This window comes from Capra hircus, chromosome 5 (assembly GCF_001704415.2).
Source record: "Capra hircus breed San Clemente chromosome 5, ASM170441v1, whole genome shotgun sequence".
Lineage (NCBI taxonomy): Eukaryota > Metazoa > Chordata > Mammalia > Artiodactyla > Bovidae > Capra > Capra hircus.
The window spans coordinates 39,940,422-39,958,609 of NC_030812.1; the positions used below are offsets into that span (position 1 = coordinate 39,940,422).

General features: G+C 35.4%; 1 protein-coding gene across 1 annotated transcript in view; it reads right to left on the reverse strand.

The window, feature by feature from the left end:
- MUC19 (mucin 19, oligomeric) overlaps positions 1-18,188 on the reverse strand; it is a 125,077-nt gene that overhangs the window by 79,765 nt on the left and 27,124 nt on the right. The window contains 17 exon segments of the mRNA XM_018049032.1: positions 2,943-2,984; positions 3,348-3,380; positions 3,896-3,937; positions 4,931-4,960; positions 5,493-5,524; positions 6,169-6,310; positions 7,181-7,306; positions 8,829-8,985; positions 9,058-9,297; positions 10,147-10,341; positions 10,429-10,533; positions 11,520-11,658; positions 11,953-12,104; positions 12,368-12,468; positions 12,566-12,618; positions 15,072-15,318; positions 17,801-17,927. Coding sequence (XP_017904521.1) covers positions 2,943-2,984; positions 3,348-3,380; positions 3,896-3,937; positions 4,931-4,960; positions 5,493-5,524; positions 6,169-6,310; positions 7,181-7,306; positions 8,829-8,985; positions 9,058-9,297; positions 10,147-10,341; positions 10,429-10,533; positions 11,520-11,658; positions 11,953-12,104; positions 12,368-12,468; positions 12,566-12,618; positions 15,072-15,318; positions 17,801-17,927 — 1,963 coding nt within the window.

Genomic DNA, 18,188 nt, shown 5'->3' on the forward strand with positions numbered 1-18,188 from the left:
TAACCAGAAGATATTAAGAAGAGGTAGCAAGAACACAGAACTATACAGGAAAGGTCTGGATAATTAATGACCTGGTTGATTACAATGGTGTGGTTCCTCACCTACAGCCAGACATTCTGGAATGTGATGTCAAGTGGGCCTTAGGAAGCATCACTACAAACAAAGCTAATGGAGGTGATGAAATTCCTGCTGAATTATTTCAAATCCTAAAAGTTAATGCTGTTAAAATTCTGCATACAATATATCAGCAAATTTGGAAAACTCAGCAGTGGCCACAGGACTAGAAAAGGTCAATTTTCATTCCAATCCCAAAGAAGGGCAATGCCAAAGAATGTTCAAAGTACCATACATTGCATTTATTTTACATGCTTGCAAGGTTATGCTCAAAATCCTTCAAATTAGGCTTCAGCAGTATGTGAACTGAGAACTTCCAGAAGTATAAGCTGGACTTAGAAAAGCAGAAGAACCAGAGATCAAATTGCCAACATTCGTTGGATCATGGAGAAAGCAAAGGAATTCCAGAAAAACATCTCTACTTCTGCTTCAATGACTATGAGAAAGCCTTTTGACTGTGTAGATCACAAGAAACTGTGGAAAATTCTTAAAGGGACAAGAGTATCAGATCACCTTACCTGTCTTCTAAGAACCTTGTATTCAGGTCAAGAAACAACAGTTAGAACTAGACATGGAACTACTGACTGGTCCAAAATTGGTAAAGGAGTATAACAAGGCTGTATAGTGTCACCCTGCTTATTTAACTCATAGGCAGAGTATATCATGCCAAATGCTGGGCTGGATAAATCACATGCTGGAATCAAGATTGCCAGGAAAAAGATCTACAGCCTCGGATATGTAGATGATGCCACTCTAGAGGCAGAAAGTGAAGAGGAACTAAAGAGCCTCTTAATGAGGGTGAAAGAGGAGATAGAAAAAGCTGGCTTGAAATTCAACATTAAAATTAAAAAAAAAAAAACTAAGATCATGCCATCTAGACCCCTCAATTAATGGCAAAATAGATGGGGGAAAAGCGGAAGCCATGACTTTCCTGGGCTCCAAAATCACTGTAGACATTGACTGCAGCTATGAAACAAAAAGACGCTTGCTCCCTGGAAAAAAAGCTATGACAAACCTAGACAGCTTATTAAAAAAGAGGAAACATCACTTTGCCGACAAAGTCCATATAGTCAAAGCTATTGTTTTTCCTGTAGTCATATTTGGATGTGAAAGTTGGATCATAAAGGAGGTTGCTCACCAAAGAACTGATGCTTTCAAATTGTGGTGCTGGAGAAGACTCTTGAGAGTCCCATGGACTACAGGGAGATCAAACCAATCAATCCTAAAGAAAATTAACCCTGAATATTCATTGGAAGGACTGTTGCTGAAGCTGAAGCTCCAATACTTTGGCCACCTTATACAAAAAACCAACTCATTGGAAAAGACCCTGATGCTGGGAAAGGTTGAAGGCAAAAACGATGGGGGCAACAGAGGATGAGATGGTTAGATATCACTGTAGACTCAATGGACATGAATTTGAGCAAACTCCAAGAGATAGTTGAGAACAGAAGAGCCTGTCCTGCTGCAGTCCATGGGGTCAGAAGGAGTTGATACCACTTACTGACTGAACAACAACATACATAAGTATGTGTGCTAAGTTGTTTTACGTGTCCGACTCTTTACAACCCTGTGGATCATAGCCTGCCAGGCTCTTCTGTCCATGGATTCTCCAGGCAAGAATACTGGAGTGTGCTGCCATGCCCTCCTTCAGGGTACATGAATATATAACTCATCAAATCAATAGTTAGGAATACTTTAAATGGTTTCAAAATTCAAAAGTTTTGGTAGTTGAATGAATAATTATATTTTAACTGAAAGAGACCTGTATAAACTGAACTAAATTGCCTATCTTCGAATGAGAATCAGGCTGAGAATTAGGAGTTCAGATTATTGGTTATGGCTGAGATGCTATGTAGCTAGAAAATTATTGTGCAATGTATTTAAACAATTCAGGATGAAATCATTAGTAGGCCATCAGAAATAGATTTACAACTGTAGAATTAAAAAAATATATTTCTGTAATGGGTCACTCTCTAAATTTAAACTGAAAGAGCCACAGCTACTAATGACATTCAACACAAAAGAAAGTTTGATATAAATTAAACATGTCAGTTGGCCACTTTTATGATATTCCACACTATGATGGTGATACTTTGACATGTTTGCCCTTAGAATATAAGGAACATGGTATTAAGTACCAACTAATTGACAACACCAAAAGTACAAAGTGCTCCAAATTAGTTCTAATTCTATATCATGATATAAAATTATAAACCAAAAATAATCTTGATTTTACACAATACCCTGTTTTCTAGAGAAGATATATTAACTCTATTGAATGAAATGTATAAACTATAAGCTTCATCAGCATAAATAACATCTAATCATTGGTCTAATGACTAGGCTAGAAATTCTGTGACAAAAGAAAAAACATAATTTAAAAATTAGGGATAGGGAAAAAGAAGAAATATCCATTCATTCTACAAATACTTGTAGCTTGGGACTAAATGCAGTTAAGAATACAAGGATGCAAACCCTTATCTGGGACTTTAAGGATGTTATCTAGATAAAATGTGATCATTTTGTAAAATATGCAAATACCAAGTCATTATGTTGAACACCTGAAACGAATATAATATTATATGCCAATTATACCTTAATAAAAAGTCACATTTTTAAATATATATGTATATACCAAGATAGACAAAGTAATAAATAACTAGAGAAAGTAATAAATAACAGGAGAAAGGAAAACAGTGTTCAATTAGGTGAAGAAAAATATCCTAAGTATAGGAGAATGGCTTTCTTGATTCTAATATATTAAAAAAACAATTTTAATATATGTAAAAACCTTTTTTGTCATTTCATAAGTTTTATGATTCACCTACCTGTTATTTCACTGCTTGATGTAATCCCTGGAATGGAAGCTACTGAATTGGAGAAAATAATGGGAAAAAACGTTTTATATGGAAGGAAAATTATGTTTCTGATAACATCTATGGTCATATATAAAATGGATCAACTTGAAATTAATGTTTCAGAGGTATCTGTTTAAATAGTTAAATAGATGTCAAAACATAAAATTAAAGTTTAAAATCTATAGACCACAAGTAAAAAGTCAAAGACTCTTATCAGTTTGTATAACACTTTTTTATAAAATCTTAAAAACAAAACAAAAACAGAAAAAAAATCTCCCCCCAAAAATGTAATTGCAAAGGTATAAATAATACTGCAAAAGAAAGTTTCGGATTTTCTTTTAAGACCCTCTTAAGTTGTGGTTGATTATTGCTTACCTGTGCCTGAGCTGTTGGTGACCAGTGTAAGTGCTATACACAGGAGGAGACAAATATTTGGAAATGTATGCTCAGATGGTTTTGAAAGACAAGATTATAAAGTATCTATTTAGACACAACTAGATATCTCTAGAATGCAAATAAATGATGAAATGCAACAGTTAAGTTCGTTTATCAGATGCTTACACATTTTAATATACTCCTGTACTTCTTTGACCACTGCTTTGACTACAAGTGATTGAGTTAAAGATAAAACTCTTTGGTGTCAGTTGAAAAGAAAATGTAATTTATTTTCAAGGAATTTAGCATAGGGTTTTCTTCTGTAACCATTTTTTTCCAAATTAGTAACATGTAGAATGCTCTTTTTAGGACACATGGTCTCTAAATAGGGAAGAGATTCTTCAATGTCACAATTGGATGTAGACCTTACTATTTGGCATTTAAGAAATAAATAAATAGAAAATGACAACTTTGAGGGAAAGGGCCAAAATGCCTGAGTTGCAAACTCATTCATAGCTTATCTAGATGCTAAAAAACAAATTTTTTACCTGCTTCGGTGCTTAGTATGGAGGTAGCTGTTGTAGTAGAAACTGTTTGGGGAAGACAATATTTATGAAAATATATTACTTAAGTAATTTTGCTGGCAAATTTATTTCAAGAAATCAGTTGCCATAAACTCAATAAACATTTCTGAAATTGTATGCAGAGGTTAACTGACAAAACAATCTTTCATTTAGATCAGTGTTAATAACTCTTCTTATTGTACGTCCAACAAAAATGATTAATTATTTTCTGTTATTACCACTTAACCAAAATCTCACAGGAACTTTATTAAGTCTATTTTGGGGCCAAGATGAACTCTGCACTTAGCTTTAGGAAACTAACCTATGATAACTAAAATAAATATCACTTCACTGATGATCACATACTAAATTCATTATCAAAACCTAATCTATCAAATTATCAAATTTGATTACCTAATTATCAAAACCAACTTATAATACTATCTCTTAATGGACATTACCTCCAAATATTGATCAGTGAGAAGCAGTATGTAAGTGTACTGCAGTAACTCTAAGCACACTTACCAACCAGTGCATTTAAAGTTCCAAACCCAAGGTTAAACTGCATTTTGCCCACTACTGTCTTGAATGGATATAACTAAAATAGCCTTATAGGTTGCAAGAAATACACAAGTTAAGAAAAATAAATTAATTTTTATATCTGTGTTCTCACCTCCCAGCATAATCATGATTTCAAAATATTTACTTCACAGGAGATCACATTCACTTTTTTATTCCATTTGTTCAAATTATCATTTTAAAATGTCAAGCTTTGGATGATGATGTTCAACTAATAATAAGCATATAATACCTATTTTATGTTCTAATCACATTACTAAACTCACAATAGTATAATGAAATTACATTTTGAAATATTTTCTAGTAACAATTTTAATTTGAAATTTTATATAAATGTATTTATTAGCATATCTTTTACTGGCATAGATTCATGTGAAACTATAAATGATTATCATAAAAAGAAAGCAGAAATACACATCTAAACCATAATGATGATTTTACCTGTATATGTCGAATTTGTTGAAGCAGTTTCTGAAATAATCACAAATTACTATTATTGACAGAAATGAAAAGTTGTGAAAAAAATTCTAAAACTGAAGTTGCCTATGAATGATCTTTCTTTTTTATTTCACTTCTTGCAATTTCAAATACACAAAAAGAATCATTTATATATTCTTTTGAAGTTTATTGAAATTTCTTTTTAAGATATACGTTGCATATGAATAATCCTTCAAGTAGTTACTTCTATCCATATATCATCTTCCATTCCATCCCTTTATTAAACTATTTTAACTGATGTCTCACTTAGTTCCCAGAGCCTACAGACAGGCAGGAGTAGGGCAAGAGAACTGCCCCCATCTACCAGTGGTTTGGAGTGCCTTGGCAGCATTGGTTTTGAACTGACCCAACATAAACAAACACACTGAAGTGGAATTGTGTCAATCCACTGAGGAACAGTCTAAAGCATTAAGCACATACTCCTCTGCTGTTGATGGTCTAAAAAGACTCCAAACTCTTTATCTCATCTTTCCTAAATCAATTAGAGGAGAATATAGTGACTCACCACTGCACTCCAATTCTCCTGCGATGCAATAGCTGAAAGTTAAATTATAAACAAAAAAAAGAAACAATCAAAAAGAGAAAGAACTTGAAATTTTTAACTCCTAATTATATACATCTCCTAAACGTAAAGCAACAAATTGTCTAACAGTGAAGCTCAAAACAGAACCAAATAAGAGAAAAATAAATAATTGTTTCCCCAAGAGCACGCTATGGATTCAAATTGGTTTTGTTTTTGTTTTTCCCTGTACTGTTTCCTAATCTTTTCACTGAGGAATTCTTGGGACCTAAAAGAATGTTTGCAATCAAGCTGTAAAGTTAGTTCTTACATTTTCAGTTTCAAACACAATGTTTTTTGATGGACATGCTGCTCTAGTACAGACCTCCCCTTGAAAGCCTGTAAACATGATCTTACATTTATAGAATGAAAACTTTCCTTTTACCCAAAACAACATAGTGGCATTTTCTCTGCTGTCTTTTCCACTAAGGTTTAACAAATCATTAGTCAATACGTGGATTTAATGAAAATACAAAATAACCAAAATAAGTAACATAAAACTGAACCTAAAGCTGACTTTCTCATTTAGAAATAACAGAGTTAAAATATATTCATTGATTTTTTTCTTGTTTTCTATATAAAAATGTAAGAAACAGAACTATTGGACAGTTGGAGAACATACCATGTTCTCCCACAGTTATCTTGTATCACTCCGCCAGCTGGTACGATATCATTGTAGAAGCAGCTGCACTCAGCCAAACTGACGCACTTCATAGTGTTCTCATCCAGGTAGGGAGCACTGTCCGGGCATTTGGCATAACAGCCTGTGTGTAAAAATGGCCCTCAGTTCATCTCTATCTGCTGAAACTCCTCGTACTGTATTATATATTTGTACACTTACTTCAATGATTCCAAGAACTGAAGTAGATAACAGCATACTTTTAGTGAAAACCATATACAATTGAACAGGATTCAGATTCTTTGGCAATGAAATATCAACCTGAGAACTTAGAAATTTCAGCTGACTTAACTTTTTCTAAAATATTTCCTAAATATTTTAAGTGATTTTCTACTTTAATGACAGCCACGGTGTTGAACATAACACAAGACTGGGATCAGTATGTGTCTTGAAACGTGAATGCCAATTCTAAATACTTTCGTGAATACCAATTCTAAATACGATTTCATTGGATAGATGAAGGTAACGGAAATCATAATAAAATGGGCTGAAAATATCCCAAAGCCTGGGATTTAACATAGATGTGACTGTCAGAAAGTTTTTAAATCATCTTGTTTTCTTGCCACTTCTTTATTTTTGTCTAAGATATGTAATGCTAAGAGTAAAGTACTTTTTAACTGTGAGTATAGTTAACTTGCCTCCATTCAAGTGAGACTATATGTTGCATCCTGCAATGATAGTCTCAACAAATACCTTGTCTAATGAAACATATAAAGATTGCTAGTAGGATGAGGGCACTATGTTCTCTCTCTCTCTCTCCTGTTAAATAGATAATTTATGTCTAGAGAAAATGTTTCTAATGTAGAAATATTAATGTCATAATAAAGATAAATAGCTACCTATTAAATTAAAAAATGTAAGACACTGAACTGCCAGAAACTAACAACATTTCCTAGTTTTGGGATATCAGTATAATTTGCACCTTTTTTGCCAATATTATTAAAATATGTCTTACCTTCTAAAAGTGCAGAAAATTTCTGGCCAATTACTCGATCTTTGCATGTTTTGGCAGTCACTGTGCCACAAGGTTCATAATGCCAGCTGAATTCCCCAGGTGCATTATAATAATCACAGTAGACAGCTATGATTGAATTATACCAAATTACTTGCATTCATTATATGACAATTTTCAACTTTAATATTCCAAAGCATTTTTATGAGAGATTTTGAATGATTCTAACAATGAACAGACCTAAAGTATATCATTCTGTCTTAGTACGTCCTTTGGCTGTATCCAGATTTCCATCTGCTTATTGTTGTGTGTGTGTGCTTAGTCACTTAGTCGTGTCCGACTCTTGTGACCCCCATAGACTACAGCCTGCCAGGCTACTCTGTCCATGGGATTCTCCCGGCAAGAACACTGGAGTGGCTTGCCATTTCCTTCTCCGGGGGATCTTCATCCCATCCTGGGATCAAACCCGCATCTCCTGCATTGCAGTCAGACTCTTTACTGACTGAGCGATGAAGGAAGCCCTAAGCACACACACACACAAAGTAGATCATTCTGTCTTATTAAGTCCTTTTGCTGTATCCAAATTGTCATATGAGCCAAAACAACTTTCAAAAAAGGAAGGGAAACTTATAGACTCAAAATAGCATTTAAAAAAAAATCTCACAATAAGTTTGATTTTGGGAAGAAGAGTAAACATTAACTTTTCCAGTTTTTGAGCTATTTTAGATCATACAGTATATTCATGGTTTTAATGTCTAGCCTTAAGTAAGGAAAATAAATCTCTAGGAAAAGTGGTCTTTTTAAATGTAAATAACAGTTCCCAAATGAGGTAACTATAATATAATATAATATTTAATATAATATTTCAATATGCAAAGTGGTACATAATAGACCAAATAAAATGCAGATTTAATTTCAACATTTCTCATTTGTCACATTTTCTCTTACAATACCTTCCTTTGGAAGAAAAAGAGTTGACTAATTTCTACTAAAGTGAAGTGAGTGAAGTCGCTCAGTCGTGTCCGACTCTTTGCGACCCCGTGAACTAGAGCTCACCAGGCTCCTCCGTCCTTGGGATTCTCCAGGCAAGAATACTGGAGTGGGGTGCCATTTCCTTCTCCAGGGGAACTTCCTGACCCAGGGATCGAACCCAGGTCTCCTGCATTGCAGGCAGATGCTTTAACCTCTGAGCCAAAACATTACCACATTTCACACATATCAAAATTCTGTTTATATTCATATTACAGTTTATCTTGACTAGAGCTTTATAAATATTTTCAAGATGATGTGTGAAGACTTCAAACAAAAGTGATATGTGAGGTAAATATTTAAGAATATGTAACTATATTAAGATAGGTAGGCAGCTCATTGCTCATCTATGAATAAGAAATATTTTCCATCAATATTCAATCTTCCTCTGTGAACAGAACTTTTGAAACTAAAATTGAATTTGATGCACCATGTTAAGTGCTATATTTTCTTAAATAGGTACTTTTTTTTTTCCATCACAAACAAACATATTAACATGTTTTAAGCCTGTTTATGCCCAAGAATATGTATTTTCTAGAAAATATGAGAAGGTTGATTGTCTCAACAAAACGATTCTCTCTAATTAAGGTTTAAAGAACAGCAGCATATGGACTTCACTTACGACAGAGATCTGGTTTTCTCCATGTGACACAGACTCCAACTGCACTGCATGCCTCTGCGTACATTGCCACGGCCGTGCAGAAGCCCAGGTACTTCCCCTCCATGTCACAGGCGCAAGCTTCTTCAATACATGCATCATAGTACTCATTGGGGTCCACCTAAGGAGAGCACAGCACATGAGTCTCTGAGGGCAAAGCCTGTGCCTGTCATTGCTCTCAGGGCCCCCCTACCTTATTGTGACACTCTCTGAAGGTGCTGTCCCGAATGATCTCACACTTCCGCACGGCCCAGGCTTTACAGTATGGATTTGAGTCACATGGGAAGGTTTGAGCGACTGTGTCTGAACATTCTTGACTTGTTTTCCAACTATTTCCAAATTCCAGTGTTCCAGCAGCTACTGATGAGTATCTTGTGGTGAAATCATCCTTCAGATCACCATTGTTATTTCCACAGAGACCGCACACCTGACCCTACATAGATCAGAAAGAGTACTGAAAAAGCGCGTTATGCTAGAGATACACAGACAGATAGATTTAGATAGATATATCATAAAGATATTAAGATTGTATACAAATTTATTTTAAATTCCATATTTTGGAAGAAAACCAGAATCTGTAGATAAGCTTCTCCTCCTGTTTAATACAAGGAGTTCTATATTGCAAAATGATCTAGTACTGATCAAGATAGATGCTTTAAGAATTAAAAAATAATTACATTCACTAGCTTCAAATTTGATAGGACTGTACTCTTAAGTTCTTAGAATATTTGCTCTGAAAACTGCATTAATTCTATCTATACACCAAGCAACCAAATATGGCTAAAATACAATTCATCAGCTTTATTGCATTTATTTTCCACCAAATTCTATCATCTTTGATTACATTTAATATTACATGTGAGATTGAACAGATGTAGCATTGCTCTCTAATAAATATTGCCATTCTGCGGCTTTCTGCCTTTGAATATGTCCTCTAATTCTCAGTAGCAAAAATGATTTCACTTCTACCATGCTATTTGCAGACTTCCCCAGTGGTTCAGTGGTAAAGAATCCACCTTCAAATCAGGAGAGTCACAGGAGTCACAGGTTCAATCCCTGGGTCAGGAAGATCCCCTGGAGGAGGGCATGGCAACCCACTGCACTATTCTTGCCTGGAGAATCCCATGGACAGAGGAGCCTGGTGGGCTACAGTTCATGGGGTCGCAAAGAGTAGGACATGACTGAAGCAGACTATCTGTATCTGTTTGCTATTTTCTGTTATGGTATATTTATATATACATATCTGCATATATATATATATGTATGAAAGTGATATACATACATTCCAGCGTGGATCCAGTATAACAGAAATTCTTGTATTTTTGTCCCAAATTATGGTTATTCCATTTAAAAATTTCAGAATCAAGTACAGGCCAACGGTATGAACAGAGTATGAATTTCCATTGAGTTCACATTCCTTACTTTCTGTAGTTTTGACTGCTGTGACTTTACCATCATGCAAGACAATATTTTGATCCTGTAAATTAAAAGACAGACTTACTTACAGTAACATCAATCTTATTTGGCCGTTCATAATCTGAGGGGGAAAAAAATAGTACTGTACCTGAAAAGCAACTATAATTTTTCTTGAGCATGTAAGTCCATCCTCACAGCATGGGACGCTTTCAGTTAAAATACGGAATGTGCCATTTTCACGACCACAATAATCCTTTAAAAATTAAATTTTAATAATAATTTATATCAGGAACATGGAACTCAATTACAATATTTGTATCAGACAAATATTTCTTAGACAGTGACACCTTATACTTAATAAATTACCATATGTTACATTATGGAATTTCCGAAAGACAATGGTTATCTGTGTTACAAGTCTGTAGTCTTGGCTGAGTCCAAACTAACTTCTTTGACTCAGTTCTTTTCCCATTACTTCCATACAAGCTTAGAATTATACCATAGATGTATATATATATATATATATAACAATTATGTAAGTTTATAATCTTAAATTTATTTCTAGATTGTTCAGATAGCTAGATAAAGACGTCTTTTTCTTTAGTGATTTATATGAAACTTGATATTCACTCAAAACTCATGCAAAACAATCCATATTATGGAGCAAGCATGGACTCCAGAATCTGACAGATCTAGGTTTGAATATGGCATTTTCTACCTAGCAGTTCATGTTGCTTAAACTCTATAAACCTCAACTTCTTCATCTCCTTCATAGGGATAATAATATAAGCGTTTTATATTAGAAATGATTTAATATATAGATTCACTTGGAAAAGAAGCACTCGTAAAATGGTAACTGTCATTGTTGCTGATAGTACTGTTGCTAAAATAATGACATCTAACATTTATTGAGCACTTATTATGTGTTCCAATATTTTCTCTAATTTGGTTTCAAGTAGGGGCTATTTCCATCATACAGTTAAGGAAACTGAGACACAGAGATATTAAGATATGTGCCCAAAATAAATCACATGTCTAAGAAATGGCAGAGGCATGAGTAAAATTTAGGCCTACTGGCTCCAGAATCATCACTACATTATATTACATTTTACTGCCTTCAAGAAACATACATGCAGCATGTTTTTTTTTTTAATTCACATTTTGAGAATAAAATTCTCCAGAGTTCATCTAATAATTATGAAGTAAAGAAAAATTGTTTAAAAACACACTTGTAATTACCTCGATAAATGAATACTGGCAGAGACCATCAAAGCTGTAACTTTTTCCATCAAAAGTTCTAACATGACCTTCCCCATAGATATGACAAGTGGTTTGACATTCATTTTGTGTACAGTTCCAAGATCCTTTTATGCAAGTACTAGAAAAAAACAATGATACAGCGTGGTAATTGTATCATGCCAAGATTATGACTGAACTCATATTGCTTTTGTAAAGAAGCACAAAGCATATCAGTTTAAATTTTGCAGTTGTCCATTATACAATGTTCAAATTTTAATGCTGTATAAAATTTGTTTTTAAAATAGTTTTTCTAACATCTGACCATTATTTTTCCAAATATCCCAAAGTATGACTCCTTTCCCATAAAAATAAGAGCAGATTGTATACTTTCTAATATCTAAAACAAATAAAACAGTAATTCTTTATTATGTACCATTTGTTGCAGCCAACTGAGGTGACACTTCCTTGGTCATACTCTCGTCCACCAAAAGAGCATGGGCAGTCATCAGGAAAGACACAGTTCCCTTTAGAATTTCGAACCATTCCTTCAGGACAGTAGCACCCACGTTTGCAAGGCAAGTTTTCCTATAGGAGTAAATATAAAATATACATCATGAGGCACTAGTCTAAATTCATTGCATTATCAGTTGTATTAATACTTGACAATGCATAAATAAACCAAGTATACAGCTAGAATCAGCATTTGACAAGTCAAAATGACACACAAAAATAATATGACCTTCTAATTATTTTCCTTTGATGTTTTAATTTCCATCTTCACTGAAACAAAAGTGTTTTTTTGAAATGAAAGTTATCAAAAATCTAAACTCTAATACCATGTTACTTACATCAAAAGTAGGTATGTTCCGAGTGCTACATGTACTATCAACTCTCCTCTGTGCCTTAGGATTCCTACAGTCAACATATTCAGCCCCTCCAGAACAATTCTCTGTGAGACAAAGGAAGTAGTTAGTCAAGGGCCTCTTTATCTGCTTATTTTAACCAAAGTAGACATCTTAAGCTTGCATCGTGATTTCAAAACTTACGTAGTGTCAAATCAATGGGAGTCTGGCAAAGAAGAATCCCATCTCTACAGACACTGGAAATAAAAGAAAGTTATAAATTTAAATAAAATTTCAATGACAGATTAATACACTTATAGCAACTTTCTTCCCTCATTCATAAATCCCCTGCTTTATCATGAATAATAAGATCAATGAGATACAGTCCCCCAAAAGAAAGAATATGTTTGAATCAGTTCTAATGAGGTGGATGAAACTGGAGCTGATTATACAGAGTGAAGTAAGCCAGAAAGAAAAACACCAATACAGTATACTAACCCACATATATGGAATTTAGAAAGATGGTAACAATAACCCTGTATGTGAGACAGCAAAAGAGACACAGATGTATAGAACAGCCTTTTGGACTCTGTGGGAGAGGGAGAGGGTGGGAATGATTTGGGAGAATGACACTGAAACATGTATAATATCATATAAGAAATGAATCGCCAGTCTAGGTTTGATGCAGGATACAGGATGCTTGGGGCTGGTGCACTGGGATGACCCAGAGGGATGTTACGCAGAGGGAGGTGGGAGGGGGGTTCAGGATTGGGAACACGTGTACACCCGTGGCGGATTCATGTTGATATAATATTGTAAAGTAAAAAAATAATAATAATAAATAATTTTTTTTTAAAAGATGCAGTGCATGTGCTCAATCATGTCTGATTCTTTGCAAACCACCAGGCTCCTCTGTCCATGTGATTTCCCAGGCAAGAATACTGGAGTGGGTTGCCATTTCCTCCTCCAGGGGATCTTCCCAACCCAAGGATCAAACCAATGTCTCCTGTGCCTCCAGCATTGGCAGGTGGATTCTTTACCCCTGAGCCACCTTGGAAGCCAGGGAAAAAAAAAAAAAAGCATAAAATGTAACAAATTATAAGATATAACTTGTATGCATTATAAGAATGTACAAATAAGGTTCTTATGGACATGCAGAAAACTAAATGGAAAAGATGGCTGGATTTTAATGGATAAGTAAGTTTCAACAGATGTTGCTGATAAGATGCAAAGCTGTAACAAAGGAAAGAACAAGGCATGTTCTAATGATTGTTTGGATAGAAGGTAAAAGTGGTAGAAGTAAGTTATAACCACATTTCAGATAGTCTAAAATGACATGCAAGTTTGTTTCTATTCTTTAGGCAACTGTCACCATAAAATCAGTTTTTGAGCAGCTAAGTGGCACAATTAGAATAGTGCTTTAGATATGACATTCCAGTGACAGTACCGGAAACATGACAAAGAGAGAACAAAGAACAGTCAAGTTAGTTCACACAGTAGTATAAATAAGAGGTTTTAGATATTTAAAACAGGATAATGCTAACACCATTAATAATTTGGAGGTGCTAGCCTAAGTGATCTACTGATTCTTCAGCATTTACTGGGAAAGTATCGTTAATAAAATCCAAACCAAATGTTTTGTGTACTTTATTGATTAAAAGGAGTTGTTACACATGTTCCTTTAAAATGACCAAATTATTATTATTCATTGCTAAATGATATCTTTTAAAAATTAATTTATTTATTTTATTAGTTGGAGGCTAATTACAATCTTGTGGTGGTTTTGCCACACATCGACATGGAATTAAAGAAAAGAGAGAAGGTGCATCCAAAAATTTTTGGAATGACTGCTTCACTTTTGCAGTTATGTTTTTAAGAATTGCTATTTCTGTACATGAAATTAGAAATGTAGATAAATTACTTTGCCCAAACTGCAGGAATCACAACCTTTTTATCCATCATAAAAAGTTATAGTTCTTCAATACCTCCTACCACCCTGGAACAAAGTTTAAATTCTGGAATATGGCCTGGCTACTTTTTTCTTTCCCAGCACAATCTTGTGTAACAACAACCGACATGTACAATACTATTTCAAGCATTTCCTACATTACTGCATTCTGTTTCCTTGACTGGAAGTCACTCTTCACACTCCAATTTTGTCAGGAAAAAGAGTCATCCCTTAGGAAAACTGAAATGCTGGTCTCTTCTGAGAAGTTGTGGGGTTTTTTTTTTTTTTCTTTTTTATATCTCCTGAGGTAGCAACTGGCCTTTTCTGGTATATGATAGTATATAAACCTCTTTGCAATAGTCAGCACCATACTTACTCTGAGTCCAAGACAATGACCACTCATCTTTGCAACTCCAGTGCTTAGCGCAAAGCCTGGCACATGGTAGGCATTTATTGAATAACTGTTTGTTGAACAATAAATGTTGAGAGAAAACTAGGACGCATTGCCTGAATATGAAATTGCTTTGCATTCTCTGTACACAGCAGCCGCTAGAATATTTTGCTACTGTCATTTAAAACCAAACGTGAGTGGGATATATCAGCAATGGCCATTATAGTGAAATGTACACTCCAGGTAATATTGAACTTTAATGAAAATGTGGCAGTTCTAAAGAAGATTTCATCCTAACAAAAGACTATTTCTTTGAAAAGCAAAGTATCTTGATTTTAAAGTCATAACAAGTATATATGTAATTTCCATACCATTTATTGTCATCAATATGGATGAGTTTGCCTGGTTGCATGACCTCATCATTTATGTAGCAGTCACACTGAGATTTTGAAACACAATTTCCTTCATTATTCTTGTACATTCCATCAGGGCAAGTGCATCCATCAACTGGAATGCCTTCCATATCACAGCTTTTATCTCTCTCTGACAATGATCGGCAAGAACTATTGCAGGTTTTTACGTTGTACTTGAAAACTAGGCCACTAGGACAAGACTGATCTGTTGGTATAGGGAAGATATGGTCAGTATGTAAATATCTAGAGTAATTAATAATCTTAATTCAACTTGATGTTTATAGTATTATAGTGAATTAACCATAATTGAGTTATGAATAATAAAAGAAAAGGTACTTGTCCTTTTTTTCTGTCAGTGTTGAGACACTGCCAAAATGTTTACACATTCTGCTGGAGCTAAAGCCCATAAACAAGATAAATAGTTCACTGCTCTCAGGCAGCTTATATTCCTTGGGAAAAGACAATCGTGGTATGTGCTAAAAAGCAAAATAGGAAGCTCTGAGTGTGTATAGCTGGGACTACCCTTAGTGAAGAGGAGGGACAGATAGACAGCATGAAGATAGCCTAGAGAAAGGGAATTCTATATCTGGAGAATGACTTAAGTTAGAAGAGAGGAGAAAGTGAAAGTGAAGTCATGTCTGAAATCCAGGCAAGAGTACTGGAGTGGATTGCCATTTCCTTCTCCAGGGGATCTTCCCGACCCAGGGATCGAACCCAGGTCTCCCGCATTCCAGGCAGACACTTTAACCTCTGAGCCACCAGGGAAGCCCACAGAAGAGAGGGGAATTCTTTCAAGAGCAAGCAAGAGAATAGAAACTATGAACCTTGTAAGCAGTTTGGCCTTTAGCCTGAAGGCCATAAAATGCCACTGGCTTGTTTTAGACTGAAATGTCACATGATCAGGCTAGTTTTATTTGGTTTTACTTTAAAGATTATACTGATTTCTCTGTAGAAATTGAACTAGAGGGAACCAAGACTGGATATAATATGTTAAGGCTGTATATTGCCACCCTGCTTATTTAACTTATATGCAGAGTACATCATGAGAAACACTGGGCTGAAAGAAGCACAAGCTGGAATCAAGATTGCCAGAAGAAATATCAATAATCTCAGATATGCAGATGACACCACCCTTATGGCAGAAAGTGAAGAGGAACTAAAAAGCCTCTTGATGAAAGTGAAAGAGGAGAGTGAAAAAGTTGGCTTAAAGCTCAACATTCAGAAAACGAAGATCATGGCATCTGGTCCCATCACTTCATGGCAAATAGATGGGGAAACAGTGGAAATAGTGTCAGACTTTATTTTGGGGGGCTCCAAAATCACTGCTGATGGTGATTGCAGCCATGAGATTAAAAGACGCTTACTCCTTGGAAGGAAAGTTATGACCAACCTAGATAGCATTTGAAAAGCAGAGACATTACTTTGCCAACAAAGGTCCGTCTAGTCAAGGCTATGGTTTTTCTAGTGGTCATGTATGGATGTGATACCTGGACTGTGAAGAAAGCTGAATGCCGAAGAATTGATGCTTTTGAACTGTGGTGTTGGAGAAGACTCTTGAGAGTCCCTTGGACTGCAAGGAGATCCAACCAGTCCATTCTAAAGGGATCAGTCCTGGGTGTTCATTAGAAGGACTGATGCTAAAGCTGAAGCTCTAATACTTTGGCCACCTCATGCGAAAAGTTGACTCATTGGAAAAGACTGTGATGCTGGGAGGGATTGGGGGCAGGAGGAAAAGGGGACAACAGAGGATGAGATGGCTGGATGGCATCTCCGACTATACGGACATGAGTTAGAGTGAACTCCAGGAGTTGGTGACGGACAGGGTGGCCTGGCATGTTGTGATTCATGGGTTTGCAAAGAGTCAGACACGACTGAGGGACTGAACTGAACTGAACTGAAGAAATAAATCAAGAAATAAATATGCAAGGACTAAACAAACATGTAGTTTAGTCAGTAAGTCATGTCTGATGCTTTGCAACACTGAGGACTGTGGCCTGCCAGGCTCCTCTGTCCACGGGATTTCCCAGGCAAGAATACTGGAGTGTGTTGCCATTATTTAAAAATAAAGAAAATCATCTTTGAAAGAACCAAATACAAATTTGTAAATACATACACCTAAATTACACATTAAATTAAACTACATACTAAATTAAACTACATACTAAATTAAACTACATATGGATGTGAGAGTTAAATTATAAAGAAGGCTGAGTACCAAAGAATTGATGCTTTTGAAATGTGGTATTGGAGAAGTCTCTTGAGAGTGCCTTGGACTACAAGGATATCAAACCAGCCAGTCCTAAAGGAAATCAACCCTGAATATTCACTGGAAGGACTGATGCTGAAGCTGAAGTTCCAGTACCTTGGCCACCTGATGTGAAGAGCCAACTCATTAGAAAAGACCCTGATGCTGGGAAAGATTGAAGGCAGGAGGAGAAGAGGACAACAAAGGATGAGATGGTTGGATGGCATCACCAACTCGATGGACATGAGTTTGAGCAAGCTCCAGGAGATGGTGAAGGACAGGGAAGACTGACATGCTGCAGTCCCCGAGGTTGGTTGCAATGAGTCAGATACAACTGAGCAACTGAACAACAGCAAAAACTACACTAAACACACACACACACACACACCTGTTGTAAAACTGAGAAAAAAGTAGAGTTATCTAAAGCTTCTATTCTGCTTACCACATAGCCCAGCTCTCCATCCTACCATGGAAGTTTCCTTCTCAGCACATGCTTTCACATAGTTGCCTAAAATTGTACACAGGCAATCTTGGCTATTTTCACAAGTGCAAGTGTATTTTTTGCATTCCTTTAAAATACAAAACAAATTTATATTATGAAAATATTCAGAACAGGTAAACTGGTATAACAAATCAGTTCATAACCACTCCTCTTCTGGAAAATATTTTGTCCTTGAAACTTTTGGAATATTTCATGTCTCAAAATATGCAAATTAGCAAATCAAATATTAACTGAGTTTTCCAAGAACTTAGAGAAACTTATTCAAGATTTTTCCTCATGTGGGGTTATTTTCTAGTCCCTCTTTTTTGAGTTGGTATATCTAACAATT